The sequence below is a fragment of the Danio aesculapii genome, chromosome 24 (assembly GCF_903798145.1).
Source record: "Danio aesculapii chromosome 24, fDanAes4.1, whole genome shotgun sequence".
In the NCBI taxonomy this organism is placed as follows: Eukaryota; Metazoa; Chordata; class Actinopteri; order Cypriniformes; family Danionidae; genus Danio; species Danio aesculapii.
The window spans coordinates 828,528-856,091 of record NC_079458.1 but is presented as its reverse complement, the minus strand read 5'-3'; the positions used below and the strand labels follow the sequence as shown (position 1 = coordinate 856,091).

Here is a 27,564-nt window from a genome sequence, read left to right as displayed (position 1 = left end):
GATAGCTCTACCCTAAAGGACTAATAACCCTGCCCGAGAAGACCAATAGCTCCGCCCTACAGAACTGATAGCCTCGCTCTAGAAGGCCAATAGCTTCGCATACAAAAGTGATAGCCCCACCCTAGAAGATCGATAGTTAAGCTCCTACAAAACTGATAGCCCCCCTAAAAAGACTGATAGCTTCGCCCTACAAAACTGATAGCCCTACCCAAAATGACTGATAGCTTCGCCCTAAAAAACTGATAGCCCTACCCAAAATGACTGATAGCCCTGCCCTAGAAGACAGATACCCTACAGAACTGATAATCCCGCCCTAGAAAACGGATAGCCCCGCCCTAAATGACTGATATCCCTAGAACAGTGGTTCTCAACCACCAGACCGCAGACCGGTACAGGCCTGTGGATCAAATGGTATCGGGCCGCACAAGAAATCATTAATTATTTCCGTTTTATTTATTATCTGAGTCTGAACGATCTTTTATTTTGAAAAGTTTTTTATTTTGAAAAATTACCGTATTCTCTCGCTTACATCCAGTCTTTGGTTACATCTCGTTCACTTGAGCGCCCAAATTTAACCCACAACCAGCAAAATACCAGCGTAGTTGAATGAATCCCACGAGCGCACTGCGAGTCACATGACAAGAACTGACCGATCAGCTTCAGCTTTTACATTTCGGTAGACTAATTATCTCAGACAAACACAGAACACCAAACATTGCAGTGTCTAGTCATTTTCTCCATAAATAAAACTTGTATCAGAGTTACTGCAATGTTTTGTCAGCTTGTCATCCTCTGAAAAAACGTATGATGGTCACCTAGCAACCTACAACCTAACCCCCCCCCCCCCCCCCCCCCCCCCCCCCCCCCCGGCCACCACCACAACGTCTATGGTACAATTATCATGTGTTGACTGGTCCGCGGTAATAAAAAGGTTGAGGACCACTGAGAAAACAGATAGCTCCACCCTACAGAACTGATCATAGAGGACTGATAGCTTCGTCCTAAAAGACTAATAGCCCTGCCATAAAGAACTGATAGCCTCTCCCTAGAGGACTGATAGCTCCACCCTAAAATACTGAAAGCCCCTCCCAAGAGGACTGATAGCCCCGCCCTAAACGACTGATAGCCCCTCCTTAGAAGACTGATATTCTCACCCTAGATGACTGATAGCCCCGCTCTAGAGGACTGATTGCACTGCCCGAAAAGACTTATAGCCCCTCCCAAAAAGCTCCCATAAATTTTTATGAAATATTGAAGGGCACAGATACATTGTTTATAAAAAGAACAACTATATACATATAAAACTAAGAAAAGTACATTTTGATTTCACGGTGACTTTAAAAGTCTAAAAAGGAGAAATAAAAATAGACAGAAATGGGTCGATAGTTGGTGCACAGTAACACTGAGTCCTATAACAGGTGTGTTCATACAATCAACAAGAGGAGAATCAATTGTTTTCTATTTATGAAACACTGAGCTGAGTAGCTCCGCCCATTGTCAAATCTCATTGGCTGAATGTTAATCATCAAAAACCTTCTGATTGGCTGTGAGAGTGTCAGACTCTGCAGCACGACACAATTGATGAACTTCTGGTACGAGTTAGGATTTTACATTATTCAAAATGAGATGTGGCAAGTATTATTATATTTTTAATAGATATTATTATTATTATTTAATAGACAACATTATTTTAATAGATATTATATTATTATATTTTAATAGATATTATTATTAATATTTAATAGACAACATTATTTTAATAGATATTATATTATTATATTTTAATAGATATTATTATTATTATTATTATTATTATGATTACGATTATTATTATTAATTAGACAATATTATTTTAATAGATATTATATTTTTAATAGATATTTTTTTAAATATTTAATAGACAACATTATTTTAATAGATATTATATTATTATATTCTAATATATATTTTTATCATTATTATTATGATTACAATTATTATTCTTTAATATACAATATTATTTTAATAGATATTATAGTATTATATTATAATATATATTTTTATTATTATTATTATTATTATTATTATTATTATTATTATTTAATAGACAATATTATTTTAATAGATATTATATTTTTAATAGATATTTTTATTAATATTTAATAGACAACATTATTTTAATAGATATTATATTATTATATTGTAATATATATTTTTATTATTATGATTATTATTATGATTATTATTATTTAATAGACAAAATTATTTTAATAGATATTATAGTATTATATTTTTAATAGATATTATTTATACAATTATTTAATAACTGTTAGTGTGGGAAAATACATTCTGAAATGTTATAGAATTTAATATTCTGTACTGTGTACTGGATTTTTGAAGCAAAATAATATTAAATTAATTGAGAATGAGAAATGCTGATTTATAATGTTAGCCTTTATTTCTATCTCTCTTTTTATTTTCGCTACTGTAGTAAATAACTTTAGTTTTGAAACCCTGTGTGTCTCATTACGAATACAGTGAAATATACTAATATAAGTTATTTTAGAGAATTTGTTAAGTTCATACAAATATCTCTGACATTTTCTCCATTTGCTCTCTATTTAAACTGCCATCCAACACCACATCAGATTTTTTCTAAGCACCTGCTCTTTCATGGTCTAAGTTTATCCACCAACCTGTGAAAATGCACAAAATGCTCTGATAGTCTGCAATATTCTGACATTTTCAGGTAGGAGCACTTGCACAATCAATGCAGACGTTTCCAGAAATCACCATGTCGCCTTCATTGGCAGCAGAAAGGATATGAGTGTACTAAAATCCGTATTGATGCTCTTCTAATGGGATGAAAAGGGCTAAAAATATAGAGTGCAGACGTGGCACTAAACCGGAAGATGGCCTTCCCTTTGTTCAGTACTATAAAAGTCTGTTGAGAGAGAAGAGAAAGGTTAGTTAGCCACATAAAAACTCACCAGGGACAATTGATTTCAAACATTTATGAAATATGAGCAGAAGGAATTTGCGTAAATGGTTTAGTGAATGATTTAATAGCACGAAAAATCAGTTCATGATTGACACACTTATATCCAGTTCTTAACAATAATAATGTACCTTTCGAACTGAAACTGAGAGGACAGAAAATGCATAAAAATCTGCTTATGTTTTTATTAACTATATCAGTGTTCAAATGTTTAGAGTAAGTCATTTGTTTTAATGTTATAATGAATATCATTATTATTTCAGTGAGTGCATACATTACATCCAAAATCTAAACTGGAATTTAACTTTTTTAAACAACTTTTTTCTTGTTCTGAAACCCACCAAATCCCACCAAAAATATAAAATAAAATTTAAATCAATAAAATAAAATAAAATAAAATAAAATAAATAAAAAAATTAAATGAAATTATTGTAAATATTTATTTAAAATAAAATTTTATTTAAAAATGTAATTAAATTAAATAAACAAAAATTACAAAATAAAATAAAATTAATTAAAATTTAATTAAAATAAAAATAAAAATAAAAAATAAATTAAAAATCAAATCAAATAATTGTAAACATTTATTTAAAATTAAATTAATAAAAAATTAAATTAATTTTTTTAAAAATTACAAAATTAGATTAAATTAAATTAAATTAAATTAAATTAAATTAAATTAAATTAAATTAAATTAAATTAAATTAAATTAAATTAAATTAAATTAAAAATGAAATAATTGTAAATATTTATTTTAAATAAAATTTAATTAAGAAATGTAATTAAATTAAATAAACAAAAATTACAAAATAAAATAAAATTAATTAAAATTAAATAAACATAAGTAAAGTAATAAAATAAAATAAAATAAATAAAAATAAATAAAATAAAATAAAATAAAATAAAATAAATAAAATAAAATAAAAATAAAATAAAATAAAATAAAATAAAATAAAATAAAATAAAATAAAATAAAATAAAATAAAATAAAATAAAATAAAATAAAATAAAATAAAATTAAATTAAATTAAATTAAACTTGGCTCACTTTTAAAAGCTACTTTGCTGTTTAAAAGTTTGAGGTTAGCCAAATATCCAATATTTCAGAAAGATCTTTAATTTGATTTCAGAAAGTATTTTCTAATCAATAGAATTAATTTGAAAAACATTTATCAAAGTAAAAATGTTAAGAAAATTACAATTTAAAACACCCTTTCTTATTAGACTACGTTTTATAATGCAATTCATTATTTTTAGCAGTTCATTCCACTGTGGTGACCCCTGAAAAATAAAGGAACTAAGCTGAAGGAAAATAAAATAAAATAAAATAAAATAAAATAAAATAAAATAAAATAAAATAAAATAAAATAAAATAAAATAAAATAAAATAAAACATATTTTTTTTAACTTATTTGATCAAAGACAGTTAAATGTTAATAACATTACAAATAAAAACCCTTCTTTTCTATTGGACCAGGTTTTAAATTTATTCCTGTTACCTGACTCATGATTCTCAGCATCACTACTCCAGAATTATATCAGAATACGTTTGATAAATTTGATACATTTGTTGCATTTTTCAAACATTCTATATTCCAGCAGCATTCTAAATAGAATCTTCAAAAGAACAGTGTTTGAATTCGAATCTGCTGTGACACTTCAACTGTCACTTTTCTAATCACAGAACATTTCTTCATAAGGCTGATATAAACACATTTGTTTAAGCAGACTGTAGTCATAATGATGAAGTAATACTCGGGAGTGCACAAACACAGCACTGCTTTCCTTTGGGGCTCAGCGGGAGCAGAAAGGCACTCCGGGGACTCGTGTCTGTCTCCATGGTTCAGGGTATCGGGAGCTTTTCTTCACAAACACGCCTTTTGGTTGCCCAGGATTCACGGCCCCCTCGCGGAGCTCGATTTACGCCATCTCCACATCACATAAATAATGCGAGGAGTCACGGCGCAAAGAATAATTGCAGGCAAGAGGCATCAGGGTCAGCATAGGCAATTGAAGTCAGAATTATTCGCCCTCTTGTGAATTTTTATTTTTCAGTTTTTAAAAAATTACGTTTAAAAGAGCGAGGGATTTTTCCACAGTATTTCCAATTATATTTTTTCTTCTGGAGAAAGTCTTGTTTGTTTTATTTCGGCTAGAATAAAAGCAGTTTTTAATTAAAATATGTTTACTAATGTCTACTATGGGAAATATGTTTACTAGCCCTCTTAAAGTCTGCATGAACTGGAAGCTGGGCCTGTTTTTTTGTTGTTGTTTGTTTTTTCTTTTTTTGTGTTGTGACAGAGAAATTAAATATTAAATGAGAAAATAGTGGGCGGGGCTTGTGTTTTTTCTACTGTGAGCTGATTGGATGTAGTAAAGTAGGGATTTCATTCAGAAAGATGGGGCAAAGGGTTTGAGGAGAGTTATTACAACCTAACAGACTCCTAGACTATATACAAGACTATAGAATACACAAGACGTGTCACTCGTATAGTTTTGAATGGGGAAAAGTGTAATGGTCAATGATGAATGAAGGAAATGAAGCCCCTCCTACTAGTACAGGAGCCAATCATTGATTATATAGACTGACATTTCTCCGGGGAAGAAGCTCAGACCAGATGTGGGCTTTTACGACAAACAAACTCACTGGAATCTCAGTGAATGCTTCACAGCTTTGAGATATATATCCACATAAAGCTTGACATCTGTACTTTTAAATGAACCAAGTGCACTTGAAAACACAGTTTTTTGGTTTTGTAATCTGTATGAGATGAACGTGAGGTACAGTCCGTCCTGTCAAACGCACAGCACATGAGAGCAACTACTCAAACTCCCACAAACTAGTAAACAAATAGGCGCTAGTAAAAACAAGCTGTCGTTTCTGGAGGAGATTCACCATCAAGAACAAGTTGTGGACTACTTCAGAAGAGCATCTGACGATCATTATTCAGAGGATGATAATATGTAGAACGGCAATAAACGAGGTTGGTGTCGTGATGCCATCGTCCATCGAGATGTTTCACATTAGACATCGTACAATGCCAAATTGGTCGACATCGCCCAACCCTAGTTACAACCTAACAGACTCCTCCTCAGCATTTCTGTTTGTTGTCATAGCGATGCTAAATCTGACAGCAGTAGGGGCGTGGTTAAGTATGTTAGCCACGCCCAATACCCCAGGCAAACCTAGGCTGTTTCTCAATATGCGTTCTTCAGCGGTCTTGCGTCCTCGTGTTCTCGTGTAACGTCATCATCAGCTGCCAAAGTTCAGTCCAATACTCAAGACCGCAAGAACAGAGGACGCATGAAACTTCCCGGATGTGTTCTTGATATCGATGATGCACCGATGTAGACTTGAGCACCAAGCTCGCTCTAGAAATCCCAGAAGTCATCGTGACTGGAGGTGGGAAGCGCAGCATTTTATATAGATTTATAATTAAAGTTCAGAGAGATAACTTATTTACCTCAGGAGTTTCCCTAAATGAGACGGTGAAAGTGAACATGGACATCTTAATAAAGGAATAAACTCATTAAGGGTGTTCATTTGCTGAAATTCACATTAAAATCTGTGTTATTTATATTGTGCAACAGATATTTATAATGTTTTTATGAATAGTAGATATTTAGAAAAGGGGAAAACAATAAATTGTTATTGAATGCTGTAATGTTTAAATAATGTTCTATTAAAAAACGCGTGAAGGTCACATGACCATCAGGAAGAACGCAGCATTTCACTTCTCACAGGACACGTTCTCTGTCCTCGTGGTCTCCCGAGTTCGTTCTTCAGAGGACACCTGGCAAGACCGGTCTTCACAAGAATGCAAGTCCGTTCTCTGTGTTCTTGGAATTGAGAAACAGCCCTAATCTGAGAATTTAACTGAAAACAGGAAGTGCATTTTCAGAATTCAATAGTAGATTACATGCACAAACTCTTTTTTCTTAATGATATGCACAGATGAATAGTTCACTGCAAAACTAGCAATGTGAGCGAACAAAATCAATATGATTAGTTTTTTGATTTCACATGAACTTTAAGCAATATTAGTTTTGGATTGTCTACAGCAGTGTTTTCCAACCCTGTTCCTGGAGGCACACCAACAGTACATATTTTGGATGTCTTTCTGACCCATTAACTTCAGGTTTTGGAGTCTCTTCTAATGTTCTGCTGAGTTGATTCAGGTGTGTTTGATTAGGGAGAGGTTGAAAATGTGTACGGCTGGTGTGCCTTCAGGAACAGGGTTGGGAAACACTGGTCTCCAGAACAAACGCTGTTATACAATGACTTGCCTAATTACCCTGACTCTACCCTAATTAACCTAGTTAAGCCTTTAAATGTCACTTTAAGCTGAATATTTGAAGAAAATCTAGTCAAATATTATGTGCTGTCATAATGGCAAAGAGAAAATAAATCAGTTATTAGAGATGAGTTATTAAAACTATTATGATTAGAAATGTGTTAAAACAATGTCTCCGTTAAACAGAGATCAGGGAAAAAATATAAAAGAATTAAAATACTAATAAGCATACTCAGTATGTGTGTCTGTCTCAGCGCCGTGCCCTCAGTAACCCCCTGTAAAGAGCCTGCGTTCTCCACCCTTATGTTCTCTATCCTTATGTAACATCTAGGTCAAGTTTGCCTCTATTTGTTTCCATTTTCCTCACATTACCTCTGGGATATCATCTGCCAACTGCAGGTCCACATCTGAGTTTGGAGAGGGATGGGTAAACCAACCTGAGCTGAGGTTTAAATAAGCATCACATCACTTTAGGAGTAAATAAGCTCATCCAGCATGAGTATGAGTGATATTAAAGCCTCTATATGCTCATTATTGGACTATGTTTAAATTGTATTTATTAACTCAAATCAGATTTGTCAGTCCCACTTATATTAAGGGGTCTTAATTAGATTACAGTTTTTCTCAGTGGCTTTGGTGCGTTTCTCACTACACTATTTACATTTGCACAACAGTTAATATATTTCTCAAAACAGTAAGTGCAAACTGCAAAACCTAGTGGATAACCTGCAAAAGCGTGTCACTTGATCAAAATGGATCGCTCATTCCTCAAAAGTATTGATGTCAATGAAAGCGTCAGTGTCATGACAAGTCCTGACACCACTGTTTATGAACAAGATAGTCAAATGGCTTTGTCATGTGTTCATCATGTCAGTTTACTCTGTAATCTTTTCCAAAGCAAATAATATTTTGGTGACACTTCCTGAAAATGCTCAAGACAGCACTATATACTATTTGCACAGCCATTTGAAAACTACAGTAAAGTTAGACATCACTGCATTTACTGAGGTATCTGAGTACAAGACACTGAATATGTATGGTTCACATTTTTACTGAACATATGCTCTTTGCAATATTACAGAAATTTATTCACAGCATTGTGCAGAAGAATAAACACCCTTATTTACTACAAACATACACTCTCGTAGGGTAGAGCTGTGCACAACTGTAGACAGTACTGCAGTACATACTGGTACTGAACCTACAGGTCTGTAAATCATTCATCAAACTGTTCAATTTAGAAGACATTTTCAGGAAAAAAGATTTCAAGAGTTCACACTTAGCTGATGATTCATCAAAAGCTTGTTTGGCATGCTGTCCCGGGAGGGAGCCCCGAGCTCAAGGGATCCTCGAGCCCGGGGCTTCCTCCCGTTTGCAGAGCGAGAGGGGAGCCTGAGCTCGGTGGATCTCAGAACTCCCCGTCTGCAGTAGCTAAGGGAACACGTGAGGGCAAAAAGGGGGCTAGACAAATGCTTGATTGTTATGCATGATGTATATTTTTTGGATGGTGGGAGGAAACCGGAGAACCCGGGGAAAACCCACGCGGACATGGGGAGAACATACAAACTCCTCACAGAAACACCTACCGACCTGGCAGGACCAGGGCTGGCAGTGTTCTTGCTGTGGGGCTAACAGTGCTAACCACTGGGCCTCCTTGCCGCCCAATCTAAAGTGAAGGAGGAGAATGGGGAGGAAGGGGGTGTTTCTTCCAAACGAAGATAAAGTGGACTGAAAACTGTGGTTATTTATAGTAGCTTATGGCTCATATGATTGGATGATACTGATTAGCTTAATACGAGACCGGCTGTGATAAATCATAAGCATGTGATCCTCTCGAAATTAGTTTATTAATAAACCTCACCTTAAAATCTTTTATAAAGTTTGTTTGACAGATTTTGACAACTAGTTCAACATTTGTGTATGTAATGACTCCAGTAATGAAATGAGGACTCTTAGTTTAATATGGAATCACTATTCAGCATTCACAAGTGTAGCTACCTTTGCCTGACATGACATAAGCAGATGATAATGTTATAAACAGCAGAGAGTTGTAGGAAAGCACTTGATGCATGTCCAAAAGCATCCACAGTTTGTTGGAAGGAATGAGAAACTGCTGCTATGATGTGCACAAATGACTAGCTGTTCTGAGAAATGCATGAACTGTTGTGCAAATGTAAATAGTGTTGTGAGAAATGCACCAAAGCCACTGAGGAAAACTGTAAACAAACTAGAGAAAATGAAAATTCACTCACTATTTATTACCTTCAAGTGGTTCCAGGTCATTATCTGACGTTTCTTTCTTCTGTTGAATTCAAGCAAAGATATTTTGAAGAATGCTGAAAACCTGCAACCATTGACTAAACCTAAACAAATGCTTTTGAAGTCAATGGTTACAGGTCTCCAACATTCTTCAAAATATCTTCGTGTTCATAGAACCTCAGAAAGATCTCAAACAATTAAAGAGTGTGTAAATGATGACCGAAGTTTCAGTTTTTGGTGAATTATTGCTGTAATTAAAGGTGCAGTTTGTAAGTTTTACACCCGGTGGTTGAACTATTGGTTCAAAACACACCAGATTAATGAGACCAACAGAAGCGTGCCTGACCATCGAGCCTAAAGGCTGATTTAAGGCTGATTGAAACCGTGTTTTAACAAAAAGCAACGACACCTGATAGAAGGAATATTCTCCATATTAAAAGGAGTTTTTGCCCTAACCAACACCTGCAATTTATACTTTAGAAACGGCTTCTATTTCCCGCAGCTGAACAACAGAAAACTGACAATGATCAGCTCAGGTACAGCTCATGTGCTTTATTCAGTGTTAAATGCTAATAATATGAGTTTGAATGACATTTTACATTAAATTTATCACCATACTACTGAAAGCAGCAGCAGAGAGTTCACCTCAGATCTGGAAAATACAATAAACCATCTGAAATTAAACTGTAGAACTGAGACTCAGTGCAAGCCAACACATATCAGTGATTCATCATCTACATTTAATAATCATTTGATACATTTTTCAAACATTCTATATTCCAGCAGCATTCTAGATAGAATCTTCAAAAGAACAGCGTTTGAATTTAAATCTGTTGAGATACTTTAAACAACTGTCACTTTTCTTTCTGATCAAGCTTCACGTCACTTTAGGAGTAAATGAACTCATCCAGCATGAAGAGGAGTGATATTAAAGCCATGGTTCAGCCAAAAATGCGCAGTGTGGCATCATCCGCTCGCCCTCGTGTTGCTCAACACACAAAAGAAGTTATCCAGCTTTGAAGGAGATTTGAGCCTTAAGGCCAAGAGTGAGCTTTTCAGAAAACCAGCTCAATTTGCCCAGCACTAGGCACTATCAGATTCTGTTGTTGAGATTAATTGCTGAAGCTTTTATCATGACATTTAACATTTTTTAAAGATTTGAGTTGAAAAAAAATAAATAAATAAATTTAAAAAAATAATAATACATTTTTAAGTTGAATAAAATTAACTTTTCTAGTCATCTCAACTCACATCAATCAAACTGATTAAAAATACTAAGCGAAACGTTTCTTAACTTTGAAATAAATGAGTTGATACATGGGATGAAAAATTGATAAAAACTAGAACCAATAATCCTATGATTATCCATTCAGTTCAGATCTGGTACAAACTTCAGTTGATGTTGGGACAAGACACGTTTCTCTCTCCCAAAACACCTTTATGGGGGAATAGGTTGCTTCCAATGTGCTATAAAAACAAAAATTGTAAAATTTGGGCTGATAAGGGAATTACGCATTTAGAGCATTGTTTTGATGATGGTGTTTTAATGTCATTTGAACAATTAAAAAATAAATATAACATGACCAATAAAGATTTTTTTAGTTATTTGCAACTAAGGGATTGTTTACGGGTCAAATAAAAAAATTATCCAAAGATACCCAACTTAACTACTATGGAGGAACTTGTTTTCTCTGATAAACCGTTACATAAAACAATTTCAAGAACATATGATGCTTTGATGCTAAGACATCCTTTGACTGACCCTGATAAGTCCAAAACTAGATGGGAACAGGATTTGGGAATAACACTAGAAAATGACGAGTGGAGTCAGCTATGTAGAGATGGGGTTACCTCAACTTTGAACTCCAGATTTAGACTAATCCAGTTTAATTTCTTACACAAGCTTTATAATACTCCATCCAGATTACACAAGTTTATAAACAGTATTTCTCCCCTCTGCTTCAGATGTGGTATAGAAGAAGGTACATTTTTGCATTCTACATGGCTGTGCCCTAAAGTGAAAGTGTTGTGGGTACAAGTGTGCAATATCATATCACAGATTCATGGAATTAATTTTCCATTGGATCCAGAGATATGTTTATTGGGCAATTATACAAATTTTAATCTCCAGCATAATTATGCTATTAAACTTACTGAAATGTTGCTGACAATAGCTAAAAAATGCATTGCTTTGAAATGGAAAACAGACAGTGATGTACCGATTGGACTGTGGATCTCAGAAGTTTGCAACTGTATACTATTAGAGAATATCACATTTTTGGAATCCAATTTTGAATTATATTAAAGCAGTACCACATGATTTGATTTGACAAAATAGTTTTTTCCACTGGTTTATACTGTATCTCCTCCCTTTTTATTTATTTGTTTTTATTTTACTTATTTATTTATTTTATACACTATGTGTGTTTTACTTTAGTTTGTTTGTTGTTTATTTTTGATGTTCTGTATTGTTAACTTTTGAAAAACAAATAAAAAAATATACAATCCAAAAAAATTAATGAGTTGAATCCTGATTAACTTATTCAAATATGTTAAAGAAATACATATTATATTTGCTGTCAAGACTTTTTGACATTGTGTACTGTGATATTGTGAACTGTGTATACAGTGTTGAAAGATTACTCTTCATAAAAGGCGGTTATAGGTATAATATTATTTAAAAAATGTGTGTATCTTTATATGTTTATAAGACTACTATTGTTAACACTTTACAAACAGACCTCAGTATTAAACTTCAGTCAATGTGTTAAAATACGCAGTGAGAAATAACCACATTTATAACACTTACTGTGTTAATGTTAACTTTGTTTAAATTTAATCTTAATTTTTTTTAGTTATTAACTCCATTTTAATAAACTACTTTTGCTTTAATGAGTTAAGCATGAAATGAAAATGCTTTTTTTCTCTAATTTTGATCAGGAGTTTAGTTCAAATAACTAATATTAACAAACGATGTCCTATTGTACAGCCAGCCATATGCATTATAAACAGCCTATTATGTCTTCAATAATTTGGTACTGTGATCAACAACCACTGCCAATGCAACATTAAATACATATTTAATTAGCATATATTGATCTTGATTTAATTTAGTATATAGTTTAAGATATTTAACAGACTATAAGGACTTATTTAAATGTTAAAACTGGCATAAATTAGCTTATTGCTAGCATATTCACAGAAAAAAATATTCATTGGATTTAATACATTTTTAAGGTGAGTGGTTGTAAACAATTCATATAGGCTGAATCCAGTGAATTATTTTTTCAGTGCTGCTGCTGAACATGATTTAACATGAGTTATGATATTGTAATTTTAACTTGGGCGCAGTGGGTAGCACAATCGCCTCACAGCAAGAAGGTCGCTGGTTCGAGACTCAGATGGGTCAGTTGGCATTTCTGTGTGGAGTTTGCATGTTCTCCCCGTGTTCACGTGGGTTTCCTCCGAGTGCTTCGGTTTCCCCTACAAGTTCAAAGGCATGTGGTACAGGTGAATTGGGTAAGCTAAATTATCCGTAGTGTATGAGTGTGTATGGATGTTTCCCAGAGATGGGTTGCAGCTGGAAGGGAATCCGCTGTGTAAAAAACATATGCAGGGTAAGTTGGCGGTTCATTCCGCTGTGGCGACCCCAGATTAATAAAGGGATTAAGCCAAAATGAATAAATGAATAAATGAATGAATGAATGAATGAATGAATGAATGAATGAATGAATTTTAACTTGTTAACCTTAGCATGAATACATCAGACCCTCCAGAATTTTACTAAAAATCAAGCAAATGCCACAAAATTTTGTAGTTTTTCTCTCTCTCTCTTTCTCTCTGTTTTTTTAATAAATACAGAAATGAATGGTTCTTGAGGTCTAAACATTAATAAAGAATTAATATGTGCACATTTGTGTATATTTTCACAGCAAAACTATAAATTTGTTGTAAATTTGTTGTAAACTCAACACATAATCAATAATTTCAGCTGCAAAAAATTCTGAAGGGACTAACATATATGTGTTAACACATAGCTATTATGCTTTAGCACCAAACTAAATTAGCATGGTGTTTTAAGAACATTAAGATGTAGTAACTGAAGCATGTTTCTAGCATGTCAGCATGATTCAGCACATTTATTCAGCACAAATAAATGACTTTTCAATCATCTGCCTCAGAGCTTCAGCACTGTTGAATGTTAAAGATCAGCACAGATGTTCTGCACAAGCCCTTGAGGGCTTCGTAACGTCATTCTGCACTGTAAAATTCATCTGTTAATTAACAGTTAATTTAGTGATTCACAAGTGTTTTGGGTTTATTTATGGTGGTGAATTGCATTATGGGATGTTGATCTCTGCTCTGTCCACTTTTGATGTGGTAAATTCAACTCTACAGTTTAATAAAGTGACTTTTATTGACATTTCAGTAGTTTGAGATAATATAATGAATAAGAAATAATAATATCTAGAGAAATAAGTCTGTAAACTAGCAGAAAATGTGCTGCAGTTTATTACAAGGTTTCTGTAGCGTAATTTACAACACCAACACAGACAATATAGCACTGCAGACTATTACAAATGTGCAGAAAAGACACTTTTACAAACTTTAAAGTTGTTGGATGAAAGATCAAGATGCTATAACGCAATTCAAAAGCATAATTAAATGGGAAAAAATTAAAACAAGAATCACAAAATAAGGAATTTTATGGATATTTTTTACAGTTTATTTAACATCCAAGTAATGGAGAGCAAATGCAGATTTTCTTCTTCTGATTGCGATCTGATCCTCGCGGGTGTCAACAGGCACACTTAATACACTGAAAAACCAGAGCGCACGGACAGCCACGTGCAGAAATAGTGATCATTCTTGAAGAGAACGGCTGAAGGAGAAGCACACGCTACACTGATACCAACACACTAAACCAAAACACAAATAAGACTTGAGGACACACTCATGCTGGGGTGCTAAAGCGGGGCTTAACACTTCAGACGGGGGTGCTAAAAAACATTTCAAATTGACAATGCAGTGAAAGCAATGAAAGCTTCATCTAAATAACATGCGAATTCAGCTAGCGTGTGTTTTTTATACACGGAAGCTTCAAAAAAAGGCATTTAAAGTTATTATTATTCATATTTTCATGTTATCTTATGTGTGTATTTTTTGTGCATGTATGTGATATTTTACCTTATTATTTATATGCTTGTTTAGTGTATAATTATGCTTTCTTGATCTTTTTTGTTTGGTGAATTATATCACTGCGTGATTTTTTTGATATGTTATGTATCTCTATATGCATCAATTTTATTTATAGTGGATTTACGGTGCTATTTCTGTCTAACCTAGGATAAACCTAATAAAGCAAAAAAAGGCATGTCATTTTTTTTCTTATGTTTTAATTATGCAATTATGCAGATACACAATGTTAAGTCTGGATTATAATTCAGCATTTGTCTGTGTTTTTTATTGTTAATAACAATTATTTGATTTCATTTCTTATAAAATGAAGACTACAGTATTATTTTACAGTTTATTATTGGGTTACTGTATACCTGAATACTGTTAGACTCCTCTGAAAACAATAAAACACTGTTTATTTAATTTCATTTGGATCTTTTTCTTCATTTTTTGCTTTATTTTCTTTATTTTTAGATTATTGTTTATTACCTTATGCAGATACACTCCATTACAGAATCATCCGATCATCCTTTGAACTAACAAGGAGCGAATTATATCGATCTAAACTTTTTAATTCTTTCCAAAATAGAGACATTCAGGTTATCTGGTGATGTTACATTTGTATTAATATATACTTTAAAATGTTTACACACCGGCCACTTTATTAGGTACATCTTACAAGTACCGGGTTGGACCCCCTTTTGCCTTCAGAACTGCCTTAATCTTTCATGGCATAGATTCAACAAGGTACTGGAAATATTCCTCAGAGATTTTGCTCCATATTGATATGATAGCATCACACAGTTGCTGCAGATTCATCGGCTGCACATCCATGATGCCAATCTCCCGTTCCACCACATCCCAAAGGTGCTCTATTGGATTGAAATCTGGTGACTGTGGAGGCCATTTGAGTACAGTGAACTCATTGACATGTTTAAGACACCAGTCTGAGACAATTAGCGCTTTATGAGATGACGCATTATCCTGCTGGAAGTAGCCATCTAAGATTACCTCAAGGTTGGACGTGTTGTGTGTTCATAGATGCTCTTCTACAGACCTCGGTTGTAACGAGTGCTTATTTGAGTTACTGTTGCCTTTCTATCAGCTGGAACCAGTCTGGCCAGTCTCCTCTGACCTCTGGCATCAACAAAGCATTTGCGCCCACAGAACTGCCGCTTACTGGATATTTCCTCTTTTTCAGACCATTCTCTGTAAACCCTAGAGATGGTTGTGCGTGAAAATCCCAGTAGATCAGCAGTTTCTGAAATACTCAGACCAACAACCATGCCACATTCAAAGTCACTTAAGTCCCCTTTCTTCCCCATTCTGATGCTCAGTTTGAACTGCAGCAGATCCTCTTGACCATGTCTACATGCTTAAATGCATTGAGTTGCTGCCATGTGATTGGCTGATCAGAAATTTGCGTTAACAAGCAGTTGAAGAGGTGTACCTAAGAGAGTGGCCGGTGAGTGTATATTTATATAATATACTGTATATTAAATTCATAACAAATGATCACAAATTTGGATTTTTCCAACATCATGCAGCCCTAGTATTAAAATGATCATATCAACACGTTTACAATATTTTTCTTTTAAATATAAATCTGTTGAATATAAATATGCAAGTTTGATAAGTTTGTGGTGAATGCAAAATATCAAGCAATGACTGATAAACAAATTATTCAAACATCAAATATATTATATTTAATATACATCATGAGGGTTAACAAAAGTCTCTTATTATTATTAATATTAAAGATTAGGATTAGAACTACTTTAGATTAGGAATTTCAACAATAAATTACAATTTTCAATCTCAAAATTGCTCGATCTTAATCTACAAAAAATCAAGATCTTAATCACAAATAAATCTATCAAAATCTATGATGAATTTAACTTTTTGTCATATTTTGCACATTTAGTGCAACAGACATGGCTAAAATTCATATTTTCTGACACCTTAGATAAAACATAAATATAAAGGTTTAAGTGTTTTCAGGATAAATAAACAGCTAATGCAATTTCCTGATAATCATGCATTAGATGTTTAATATGTAAGCAGGTTACAGTTATTTATATATAATTACAGACGTCTATGACTTATTTGATTGCAGTTTGTTTCTTTTAAAGTGAGTGCTTATTGTCTAGATGTGCCTGTTATGTAAGGTCATGTGCTTTGGACACAAGCTAATCCTGCGAATAGAGCTTAAGAAATACAAAACACATTCATAAAGCTTTTCATTTTCTCCCAAAGTGAGCGTCGACTTGCTGAAATATCAAAGGAAGAGGCCAAAACTTTTGGGCCTTTAGCAGAAGGAGTCCTGTTTACTGTCAATTCATCTTTCTTAGCATTAGCTAGCGGCTTAGAAAAGTCTAAACAGGGCACATTTCCACATTTAAAAGGAGTTTTGAGTGGAAACTTTTGGCTGAAATCCATAGAAATGGAGATTTGAGAAGCAAACGCAGCAGCGGCGGCATTAACAGCGGCTCACTGACTCACACTATTCATCTGTCTGCTGTTCCTGCAGCGCAAACACATCCACTGCCCTTCACTCACAACCATTGTTTCCTTTCACTAACGTCTGGACCTTTATACCCTGGTACACGGCAAAGAATTCAGCCTCTCACTCAGGGGCTGTATTTTACTTTTCAGTTCAAATATCTACAGATTCCACATCTTCAACATGCTATTTCTGATCTCCAGACCCTTTTGAATAGGTAGCACTTTAGTTGAAGGACCAATTCTCACTATTAAAGGTGATCTATAACGTCCTTTTTACATGTCAAATGTGTCTCTGATGTCCCTAGAGTGTGTGGTGAAGTTTCAGCTCAAAATAGCACACAGATGATGTTTTCTAAAACTCTGAAACTGACCCTTTTAGACTTTGATCCTAATTTTGGTGTTTTGGTTACTGTCGCTTTAAATTCAAATGAGACTGTGCTCTTTTAAAAAGAGGGCGGAGCTACAAATGGATTAAGCTCTAATGGCGGACAGCTGCTTCTCACTCTGTTTATGCTAATGAGGCAGAGAAGGTCACTAGTGGGCGGGGATTCCCCCTCTGATGACACGTACAAAGGGAGAATGTCAATCAGACTGTTTTTGTCAAGTGTCATTATAAAAAATACAATTAATTAATTTTTTACCTTTAGAAGCTGGTTATATTCACCAAGGTTATAATAGTTTGGGATTTTAGTTTTAGTTTTTATTTTGTTTTCAAAAAGTTAGTTTTAATTAGTTTTAAGGGCCAGATTTACTATTTTTTATTAGTTTCTATATTTTAAAAATGCTTAGTTTTAGTTTAGTTTTTATTAGTTCAGTGTTAGTTTTAATTGTTTTGTTGTTGTTTTTATAAATAAGGATATTTGTTCGGGGCAAGATTCAAAATTATCAGAATAAATATTGCATAATAAAACATCAAGCAAAGATAGGCAACATTTTTTGACAAAAGACCTCTACCATCTACCATCTACCCATCCTCAAATACAACAGTCCACAAGACAGTCTTAAGTAAAATATATGTGCAATGCTGCTTCTGAGGTTAGATAGAGTAGTGATGGGAAGTTCTTTTGTGACATCTTCCCAAGTTTGAACTCAACATATCAAAATATGTAGTCAGCAATCATAACTTCAGTCAGTTCAAACATCACCATGATCTGAAAAGTTTCTTACAATTACGTTTTGCAACCCAACTGAAGCATGCTTCACTTATTTAAATTCCATTACAATTTTCTGTTATTAAATAAACGTATGTCAAGTTTAGTTATAAACTAATTTCGAGAGGATCACGTGCTTATGATTGCTAGCAGCGGGATCCACATTATCCACTTCTCAATGCACCAATCAGACAACTCCTAAGCTACTACAAATACCCTGGGTTACGTACCACCTCTATCTTCGTTTTGAAGAATCCCCTCATCCACCTCTACTCCTCCTTCTTCTCAGATGGGTGACACGGTGGCCCAGTGCTTAGCACTGTTGCCTCACAGCAAGAACGTCTCTGGTTCCAGACTTTACCAAACCAGCAGATGTTTCTGTGCGGAGTTTTCACTTTCTCCCTGTGCTCATGTGGGTTTCCCCCGGGTTCCCTAGTTTCCTCCCACTGTCTAAAAACATGCAACTTAAGTTAAGTGACTAATCCAAATGGGCACCATAGACATGCTACTAGTAAATAGTTATCTCTTAAGAGCAATCACTATCTGTTCATTAGTTACTACAGCAGGGGAGTTCTCAAGACTTACCAGAGCTCAAACTCCCCTTTTGCCTTGCAACAGGAGACAGCCCCGGGCTCGAGTATTTTATGAACTCAGAGTTCTTTCACGGGACAGCATGCCAAAGTAGCTTATAATTAATCATCAGCTAAGTGTGAACTCTTGAAGTTTCGCCAGATCCTCTAATTTAACCCGTCGGTTTACCCGCGCTGCAGTTGTTCAAATTGAGTTCAGTCACAGCAGGCTGTTTGTGTTCGTTTCACTAAATCACGCATGTGCCGTACTATTGGTTCACCGCTTCTCAAATCTGATCTCAGTGTACTGTTCTAATAACTTAATAACTCAGAATATATTGGTTTATTTTGAGTCAGAGGGGGTTTCAGTTGTTTGTGAGTTGTTTGTGGATAAGTGCTTTAACTTACTGGAGATGCGAATCTTTTTAAATGATTCAGTTCGTTAAGGTGAATTAGTTCAACCGGTTCAATTAAAAGATCCGGTTAAAAAAATTTGTTCGCGATCGTGAACACTAATACAGAAATTAAACAAATGTGTTAATTGAATACTTTTAAATATCTTCTCAGGTCGTATTTAATGTTGTTCTAGGCTGCTGTCATGTCCAGCTGTTGTTTTTGTTGTTGGAGCAACAACGAGGATGACTGGAGGAGAACCGGCTCGATCTGGCCAATAGCAGCAGGATTACAGACTCTGCAGTGCCGTACGGGTCAAGCGCCTGCAGCTCGAAGTAAATAGATTTACTTCTAAAAGGCTTACAGTATGTGTTAAACACACTTACAAAGATGAAAAGGAAGGATGCTTTTGCTCTAATTTTAGTTAGTTTCAGTTAGTTTTGTGTGTACACAATACAGTTTCAGTCAGTTCTAGTTAAAAAAAACGTATTTAATTTAACGAAAATGTTTTTAAATACTAGGTTTTGTTTTTTCGTTATTTTCGTTAACTATAATAACCTTGATATTCACAGACTACTGACGCACAACTGTATTTAAACTCCTTATAAAAGTGATTTCAGCATAATAGGTCCCCTTTAACTACTGGTTTATGACCTGCTTATTATTAGGATAGTGGCTGTTTATTAGCACTTATAAATTATGATCTTATTCTATATCCATAATATTCCCAATACCTAAACCGAACAACTAAAGAACAAGGAGCAAATTAATATATTATAGAGGTAAAAGTCTAAAAGTTAATGGGTTGTTAATAGTGAAAATTGTTCCTTAAAATAAAAAGAGTGGCTGAAGAATCATTCATTTCATCTTTATGTAAAATCATTACTACAACATATTTATTATTGAATATTTTTGAATTAAAGCTGTACTCCTATTCTAATGTACAGACATTTTTAAGGTTATAATAATGCACATAAATGAGTACTCTTCATTTAAATTAAATATTGTGAATAAGTGTTTAAATCTTCTAAATGTGACTCTTTTAGAGCATATCGATAACCTTGATAGTACTGTGTCTTTCATTCAAAGTACATTTTTATATCGGGTTGAGTGGTTTCTGATTATAACCTGTTTTATTCAGTTTTCCCTAAAGCAAAAGCAAACCCCATAGGTAAACTTAAAAACATTAGTTTTTCTCAAAGTGATATTTTTACTTTAACCCAGCATGTGAGTTTGATTATCATCTTGCAGGACTTTTATATCCACGCTGAAAGCAGCAGCAGATAGTTTACCTCATTACAGAAAATAAGATAACTTGCAATAGCATAGTCCACGGGTTATTACATTTCTGTTTTTTGGTTTGGTTTGTCAACTCTAAATCTACTCAGAGTTTGTTCAGCCAGCTTCACGAAACAGATGTGATCAGAAAAACTCACTCTGCGGTTCTGGAAGTAGAAAGAGTCGATGTCCTCCAATGGGACGCCCACCAGTGCAGAGGGAATGTCTCCGAAGATGCGCGGCAGCTGTTTTCCGGCCTCCAGGTCTGCGCGGGGTTTGGGCGGCTCCACGTCGCCCCGGTCCTCCTGGTAGCGTTTGGCATTGCGTGCCTCCTCCTCCGCGATCCGCTGCTCGATTCCAGCCAGGGACTCACGCGTGAACCGGTGCAGACTGTCAGGACCCGGTGGAAACAGTATGGCTGCCATCTTCTCATCCTGAGCCTCTGTCCGAGTGCTTACTTCACAGCTGAGAAGAAAGAGCACAGAAAAATTATTATAATTACAGGTCCAGTGAAATGCTTTGAAATGTGCATTTAATTCGATGTTTGACGTAATCTCAACTGAAACACGAAGAGAGGGTGGGACATAGTGTAGCTCCTCCTCTTTAAAAAAAAACAGCCAATAGCGTTTTGTTTTATCACTGTTTTGCCAGTGAGAGTGGCTGAGCTCAAGGGTATTAAATGAAAAGCAAATGAGAAGAAGGGGGCGGGGCATGTCAGACACTAGAGAGCATTTGATTGGTCAGAAGATGTGATGAGAAACTGAAGTATGAGGAGACGGGAATAAAACCATTGATCCATTTAGGTGGAAGTGACAAACTACAAGCTTTACATGTTTATATCAGGTTTACATGTTCTAAACGCAAATTATGGGCTCTATCATACACCCAGCGCAATGCGGCGCAACGCAATTGTTGTTTGCTAGTTTCAGCAAGTGTCGTTTTGACGTTTTCCACCATGCTGTTAAAATAGCAAATGCATTTGTGCTCATTTGTGCGCCCATTCTGGTCTAAAAAAGAAGGTGCGTTAAGGTGCATTGCTGGCGCGTTGCTATTTTGAGGAACTATAATAGACTGCACAATAGACCAGCTGAGAGGAGGTCTAAAGTCCAGCGCAGAGCTCGTTAGTTGTGTGTCTCGCTTAAACATTGCTTAATACACACAGGATGACAGCAATACACAAATATCTTTACATATGAAAAAGAATTAAAGGAATAAAATATTACAAAAATTATTATTTTTTTACATAAATATAAAAAGCACTGCCTCCATGCCTTCTTCATCCTGGGGGCAATATGCATCTGTATAATGTTATCATTATTAGCAGTAGGGTTTATTATATGCATATTTATATTTATTTTAGTAAAAACAAGCTTAGATTTGTTTTTACTAAAGACCAACGACGAGATGATCCCAAGGTTTCCATATCCTGAACCTGGCCGAATCCTGAGCAGCTACTGTGGTGGTCATGGAAGAGTGGAGAACATGAGACTGATTCCTGTGACGCTCCAGAGACAGACGAGTCTCCGCTGAGACTGCAGCTCTGCACAAGACGTTTGGCCAGCGGAGAAATTAAAATGGTCGTGCCCAACTGAGTCTGGTTTCTCTCAAGGTTTTTTTTCTTCACTTCCGCCATTAGTGAAGTTTTTTTTCCCTCTCCGCTGTCGCCACTGGCTTGCATGGTTCAGGATCTGTAGAGCTGCACATTGTTGGATTTGCTCTTCAGTGTTTGAACTCTCAGTAGTGATTATTAAACCACACTGAACTGAGCTAAACTGAACTGAACTTAAACACTACAAACTGAATTACACTGTTCCTATTTACTGTTACCTTTTATGTGAAGCTGCTTTGACACAATCTACACTGTATAAGCGCTATACAAATAAAGGTGAATTGAATTGAATTGAATTTGTCCACCTGTCAGGTTTTAGACCATATAGGGCACAGCATGTGTGTTTGGATATAACTCAGTTATATTTTTTGAGCACACTTTATTATTATTGTTCATTTATTCCTTTGCTCAAAATTAGAACTGAATTTAGAAATAGTTTAGACACAAATCTTTGCACTTATCAAACGAAATTAATTATGTAGGCTAATGGATGTCTTCAGTGGAAGTGCGTACAACACGTTTCCTTATCCACGGAACAGAGTGAAAGTGAAAGTAAAGAATGAGGAGACTCATTCTCGTGCTGCATATGCTCTGTTTAGCCACTTTCTCGCTAGTAAGCACTCAGTTTTTACACTTACAAAGACTGCTATGTAAATAGCAAATGCGCCATGGCACGACGCAACTGACTCTTAAAGGAAATGGGAGATGAGACTCTGATTGGTTTATTTTCAAAACACACCTATAACTCATTAAGAGAATAAGCTCAACCCTGTTAGACCATGTGCCATGGCGCAAAGCGGATTTTTCCATCCTTAAAATAGCAAAAGTGGATTCGGACACGCCCTTAATGCTTTTGGGCCCTGCGCTTTAGACTTTGTGCCTAGATCATCAAAATAGAGCCCAAAGTCACTGTTTTGGAGCACACTAGCTTATAGATATTCTAAAAACTAATAATACTGATAATAACATCTAAAAATCTTTATTTTACCTTTATTTTATCTTTATTAAGGTAATTTTTTTTTTAACTGAAAATAAATACTGAAATAAAACAGAAATAATTGGAGCTTAAATAGTATTATACTTCAGATCCAGTAAACACGTCTCTGAATCTAAATAACCTACAGTGCTTTAAAATCATAGAACAGGAAGAGCTAGACAAAATTATAAATAGCTCTAAATCAGCTATGTGTATATTGGACCCAATTCCAACAAAGTTACTGAAAGAATTGCTACCTGTTATAGGAGAACCTCTTCTTAACATTATCAACTCTTCTTTATCTTTAGGCCATGTTCCAAATCCTTACAAGTTAGCTGTTATTAAACCTATTATTAAGAAACCACAACTGGAACCCAGCAACTTAGCTAATTATAGGCCTATTTCAAACCTTCCATTTATATCTAAAATACTAGAAAAAGTTGTTTCTGCTCAATTATGCTCCTTTCTGCAGACCAACAATGTTTTTGAAGTGTTTCAGTCAGGTTTCAGAGCTCATCACAGTACAGAAACTGCATTAGTGAAAATAACCAACGATTTACTCTTAGCTGCTGACCAAGGGTGCATCTCGCTATTAGTTCTACTCGATCTTAGTGCGGCATTTGACACCATTGACCATGGTATCCTTATTAATCGCTTAAAGTCTACAGGTGTCCAGGGACATGCCCTACAATGGTTTAAGTCATACTTATCTGACCGTGACCAGTTTGTAAATATAAATGGACAGCCTTCACAAATCAGCCCAGTAAAATACGGGGTGCCTCAAGGATCAGTTTTAGGCCCTTTACTGTTTACAATATACATGCTACCCCTGGGAGACATTATTAGAAGACATGGGATCAGCTTTCACTGCTATGCAGATGATACTCAATTATATATTTCAACTAAACCTGACGAGACGTCTAATCTGTCCAAGCTAACTGAGTGTATTAAAGATGTTAAAGACTGGATGACCAACAATTATCTTCTCTTAAACTCAGACAAAACAGAATTATTACTTATTGGGCCTAAATCCTGTACACAGCAGATCTCACAACTCGACCTACAATTAGAGGGATACAAAGTTAGCGTTAGTTCTACTATAAAAGATCTGGGTGTCATATTAGACAGCAATTTAACTTTTAAAAATCATATTTCCCATGTCACAAAAACTGCTTTCTTTCATCTGAGAAATATCGCTAAGTTACGAAGTATGCTATCCATCTCAGATGCAGAAAAGCTAGTCCATGCTTTTATGACCTCTAGGCTGGACTACTGTAATGCTCTGTTTGCTGGCTGCCCAGCATCCTCTATTAACAAACTTCAATTAGTACAAAATGCAGCTGCCAGAGTTCTTACCAGGTCTAGAAAATTTGATCACATCACCCCAATTTTATCCTCCTTACACTGGCTGCCTGTTAAGTTTCGTATTGAATTTAAAATATTGCTTCTTACATATAAAGCTATAAATAATCTAGCTCCTGTTTATCTAACCAATCTTCTGTCTCGCTACAATCCAACTCGCTCTTTAAGATCTCAAAACTCAGGGCTTCTGGTAGTACCTAGAATAGCAAAGTCGAGTAAAGGAGGTCGAGCCTTCTCATTTATAGCTCCTAAACTCTGGAATAGCCTTCCTGATAACGTCCGAGGCTCAGACACACTCTCCCAATTCAAAACTAGACTAAAGACCTATCTGTTCAGTAAAGCATACACTTAGTGCACCACTTAGGGGGCTTCCACACAGGTTATGCATCTTGCTGATATACACTTGCTGATATACACTGTGAACATCAGCTACGCTAATTATTTTCTTTATTCTCCATTTCCACCTGGGGATACTCTTCCCGAGGCCCTCAGACTATGCAGAGCCACTGATTCGATCCAAGACCAACGACGAGATGATCCCAAGGTTTCCATATCCTGGACCTGGCCGAATCCTGAACAACTACTGCGATGGTCATGGAAGAGTGGAGAACATGAGACTGATTCCTATGACGCTCCAGAGACAGACGAGTCTTCGCTGAGGCTAGCTTCCAGCCTCCGCCACTGAGACTGCAGCTCTGCACAAGACGTTTGGCCAGCGGAGAAATTAAAATGGTCGTGCCCAACTGAGTCTGGTTTCTCTCAAGGTTTTTTTTCTTCACTTCCGCCTTTAGTGAAGTTTTTTTTTTCCCTCTCCGCTGTCGCCACTGGCTTGCATGGTTCAGGATCTGTAGAGCTGCGCATCGATGGATTTGCTCGTCAGTATTTGGACTCTCAGTAGTGATTATGAAACCACACTGAACTGAGCTAAACTGAACTGAACTTAAACACTACAAACTGAACTACACTGTTCCTATTTACTGTGACCTTTTATGTGAAGCTGCTTTGACACAATCTACATTGTATAAGCGCTATACAAATAAAGGTGAATTGAATTGAATTGAATTGAATTGAATATTATTCAAAACAGTACAAAAATTCACCAAAAAAATGTAGGCTTTATTTATTTATTCATAAATATGTAGGCAAAATATCAATGAAGACTATAATAGTATATACAGTAAGTAACCTATAATACACCAAAGTTCCAAATAATGCTAAATACACTGTATACTAAATTACTAATAAGTCTTGAAGAATTTTAAAAAGTCTTGTTTACTTAAAACATGTATTACATGAAAATATAAATTGTAAATAGAAAAGTAGGATAATTTTTTGAATAATAAAAAATAGCAAAATAATATAAATAAACTAAAAAATAACAATCAAAACAAACTTCTTATCCTGAGCCCCTGTCCGAGCGCTTATAATAAAATAATGATAATAATTAAAGGTAAATAGTAGGGGTGCCAAAATTAATTGTTTCTTCGGTGCACCGCGATGCAATTCAGTATCGGTTCAGTAATAATCATAACCGGTTACTATGTACTGACGTCATTTATCTCATATGCGCTATGTTGCTGTAACTTACGAGGGAGGCGAGCACGAGTATTTACAGTGCTCCAATTACTTAAAAATGCAGAAACTGTGCACAATTCCACTGCGTGTGTGTTTTCTGGATCAGTCTTTCACTGACACTTACAGCAGAACCCCTGATTCACTACGTTTGAGGGAATGAAAGTAAACTCCATTTCTCTCTCACTGTGTCCCAATTGACCTGCTGGCGTGACTTTTCCTCTTCCTATAATATAATATAATATAATATAATATAATATAATATAATATAATATAATATAATATAATATAATATAATATAATATAATATAATATAATATAATATAATATAACATAATAATATAATATAATATATTAATATAATATAATATAATATAATATAATATAATACAATACAATACAATACAATACAATACAATACAATACAATACAATAATATAATATAATATAATATAATATAATATAATATAATATAATAATATAATATAATATAACATAACATAACACAATACAATACAATACAATAATATAATATAATATAATATAATATAATATAATATAATATAATATAATATAATAATATAATATAATATAATACAATACAATACAATAATATAATATAATATAATATAATATAATATAATATAATATAATATAATAATATAATATAACATAACATAACACAACACAACACAACACAACATAATAATAATATAATATAATATAATATAATATAATATAATATAATAATATAATATAATAATATAATATAATATAATACAATACAATACAATACAATACAATAATATAATATAATATAATATAATATAATATAATATAATATAATATAATATAATATAATATAATATAATAATATAATATAACATAACATAACATAACATAACATAACATAACATAACATAACATAATAATATAATATAATATAATATAATATAATATAATATAATATAATATAATATAATATAATATAATATAATATAATATAATAATATAATATAACATAACACAACACAACACAACACAACATAATAATAATATAATATAATATAATATAATATAATATAATATAATATAATAATATAATATAATATAATAATATAATATAATATAATACAATACAATACAATAATATAATATAATATAATATAATATAATATAATATAATATAATATAACATAACATAACATAACATAACATAACATAATATAATAATATAATATAATATAATATAATATAATATAATATAATATAATATAATATAATATAATATAACATAACATAATAATATAATATAATATAACATAATAATATAATATAATATAATAATATAATATAATATAATAATATAATATAATATAATATAATACAATACAATACAATACAATACAATACAATACAATACAATAATATAATATAATAT

The 27,564-nt window shown here is 33.8% G+C and overlaps 1 protein-coding gene across 1 annotated transcript in view; it reads right to left on the bottom strand.

Annotated features, from left to right (window-relative positions):
* Positions 1 to 21,029, bottom strand: part of scn5lab (sodium channel, voltage gated, type V-like, alpha b) — a 215,579-nt gene extending 194,550 nt beyond the window's left edge. Inside the window, exons 1-2 of the mRNA XM_056450963.1 lie at positions 20,763 to 21,029; positions 2,805 to 2,923 (exon numbers count right to left, since the gene is read on the bottom strand). Of these exons, the coding sequence (XP_056306938.1) occupies positions 2,805 to 2,923; positions 20,763 to 21,029 (386 nt within the window). The remainder of the gene's footprint in view (positions 1 to 2,804; positions 2,924 to 20,762) is intronic.
* Positions 21,030 to 27,564: the final 6,535 nt, after the last annotated feature.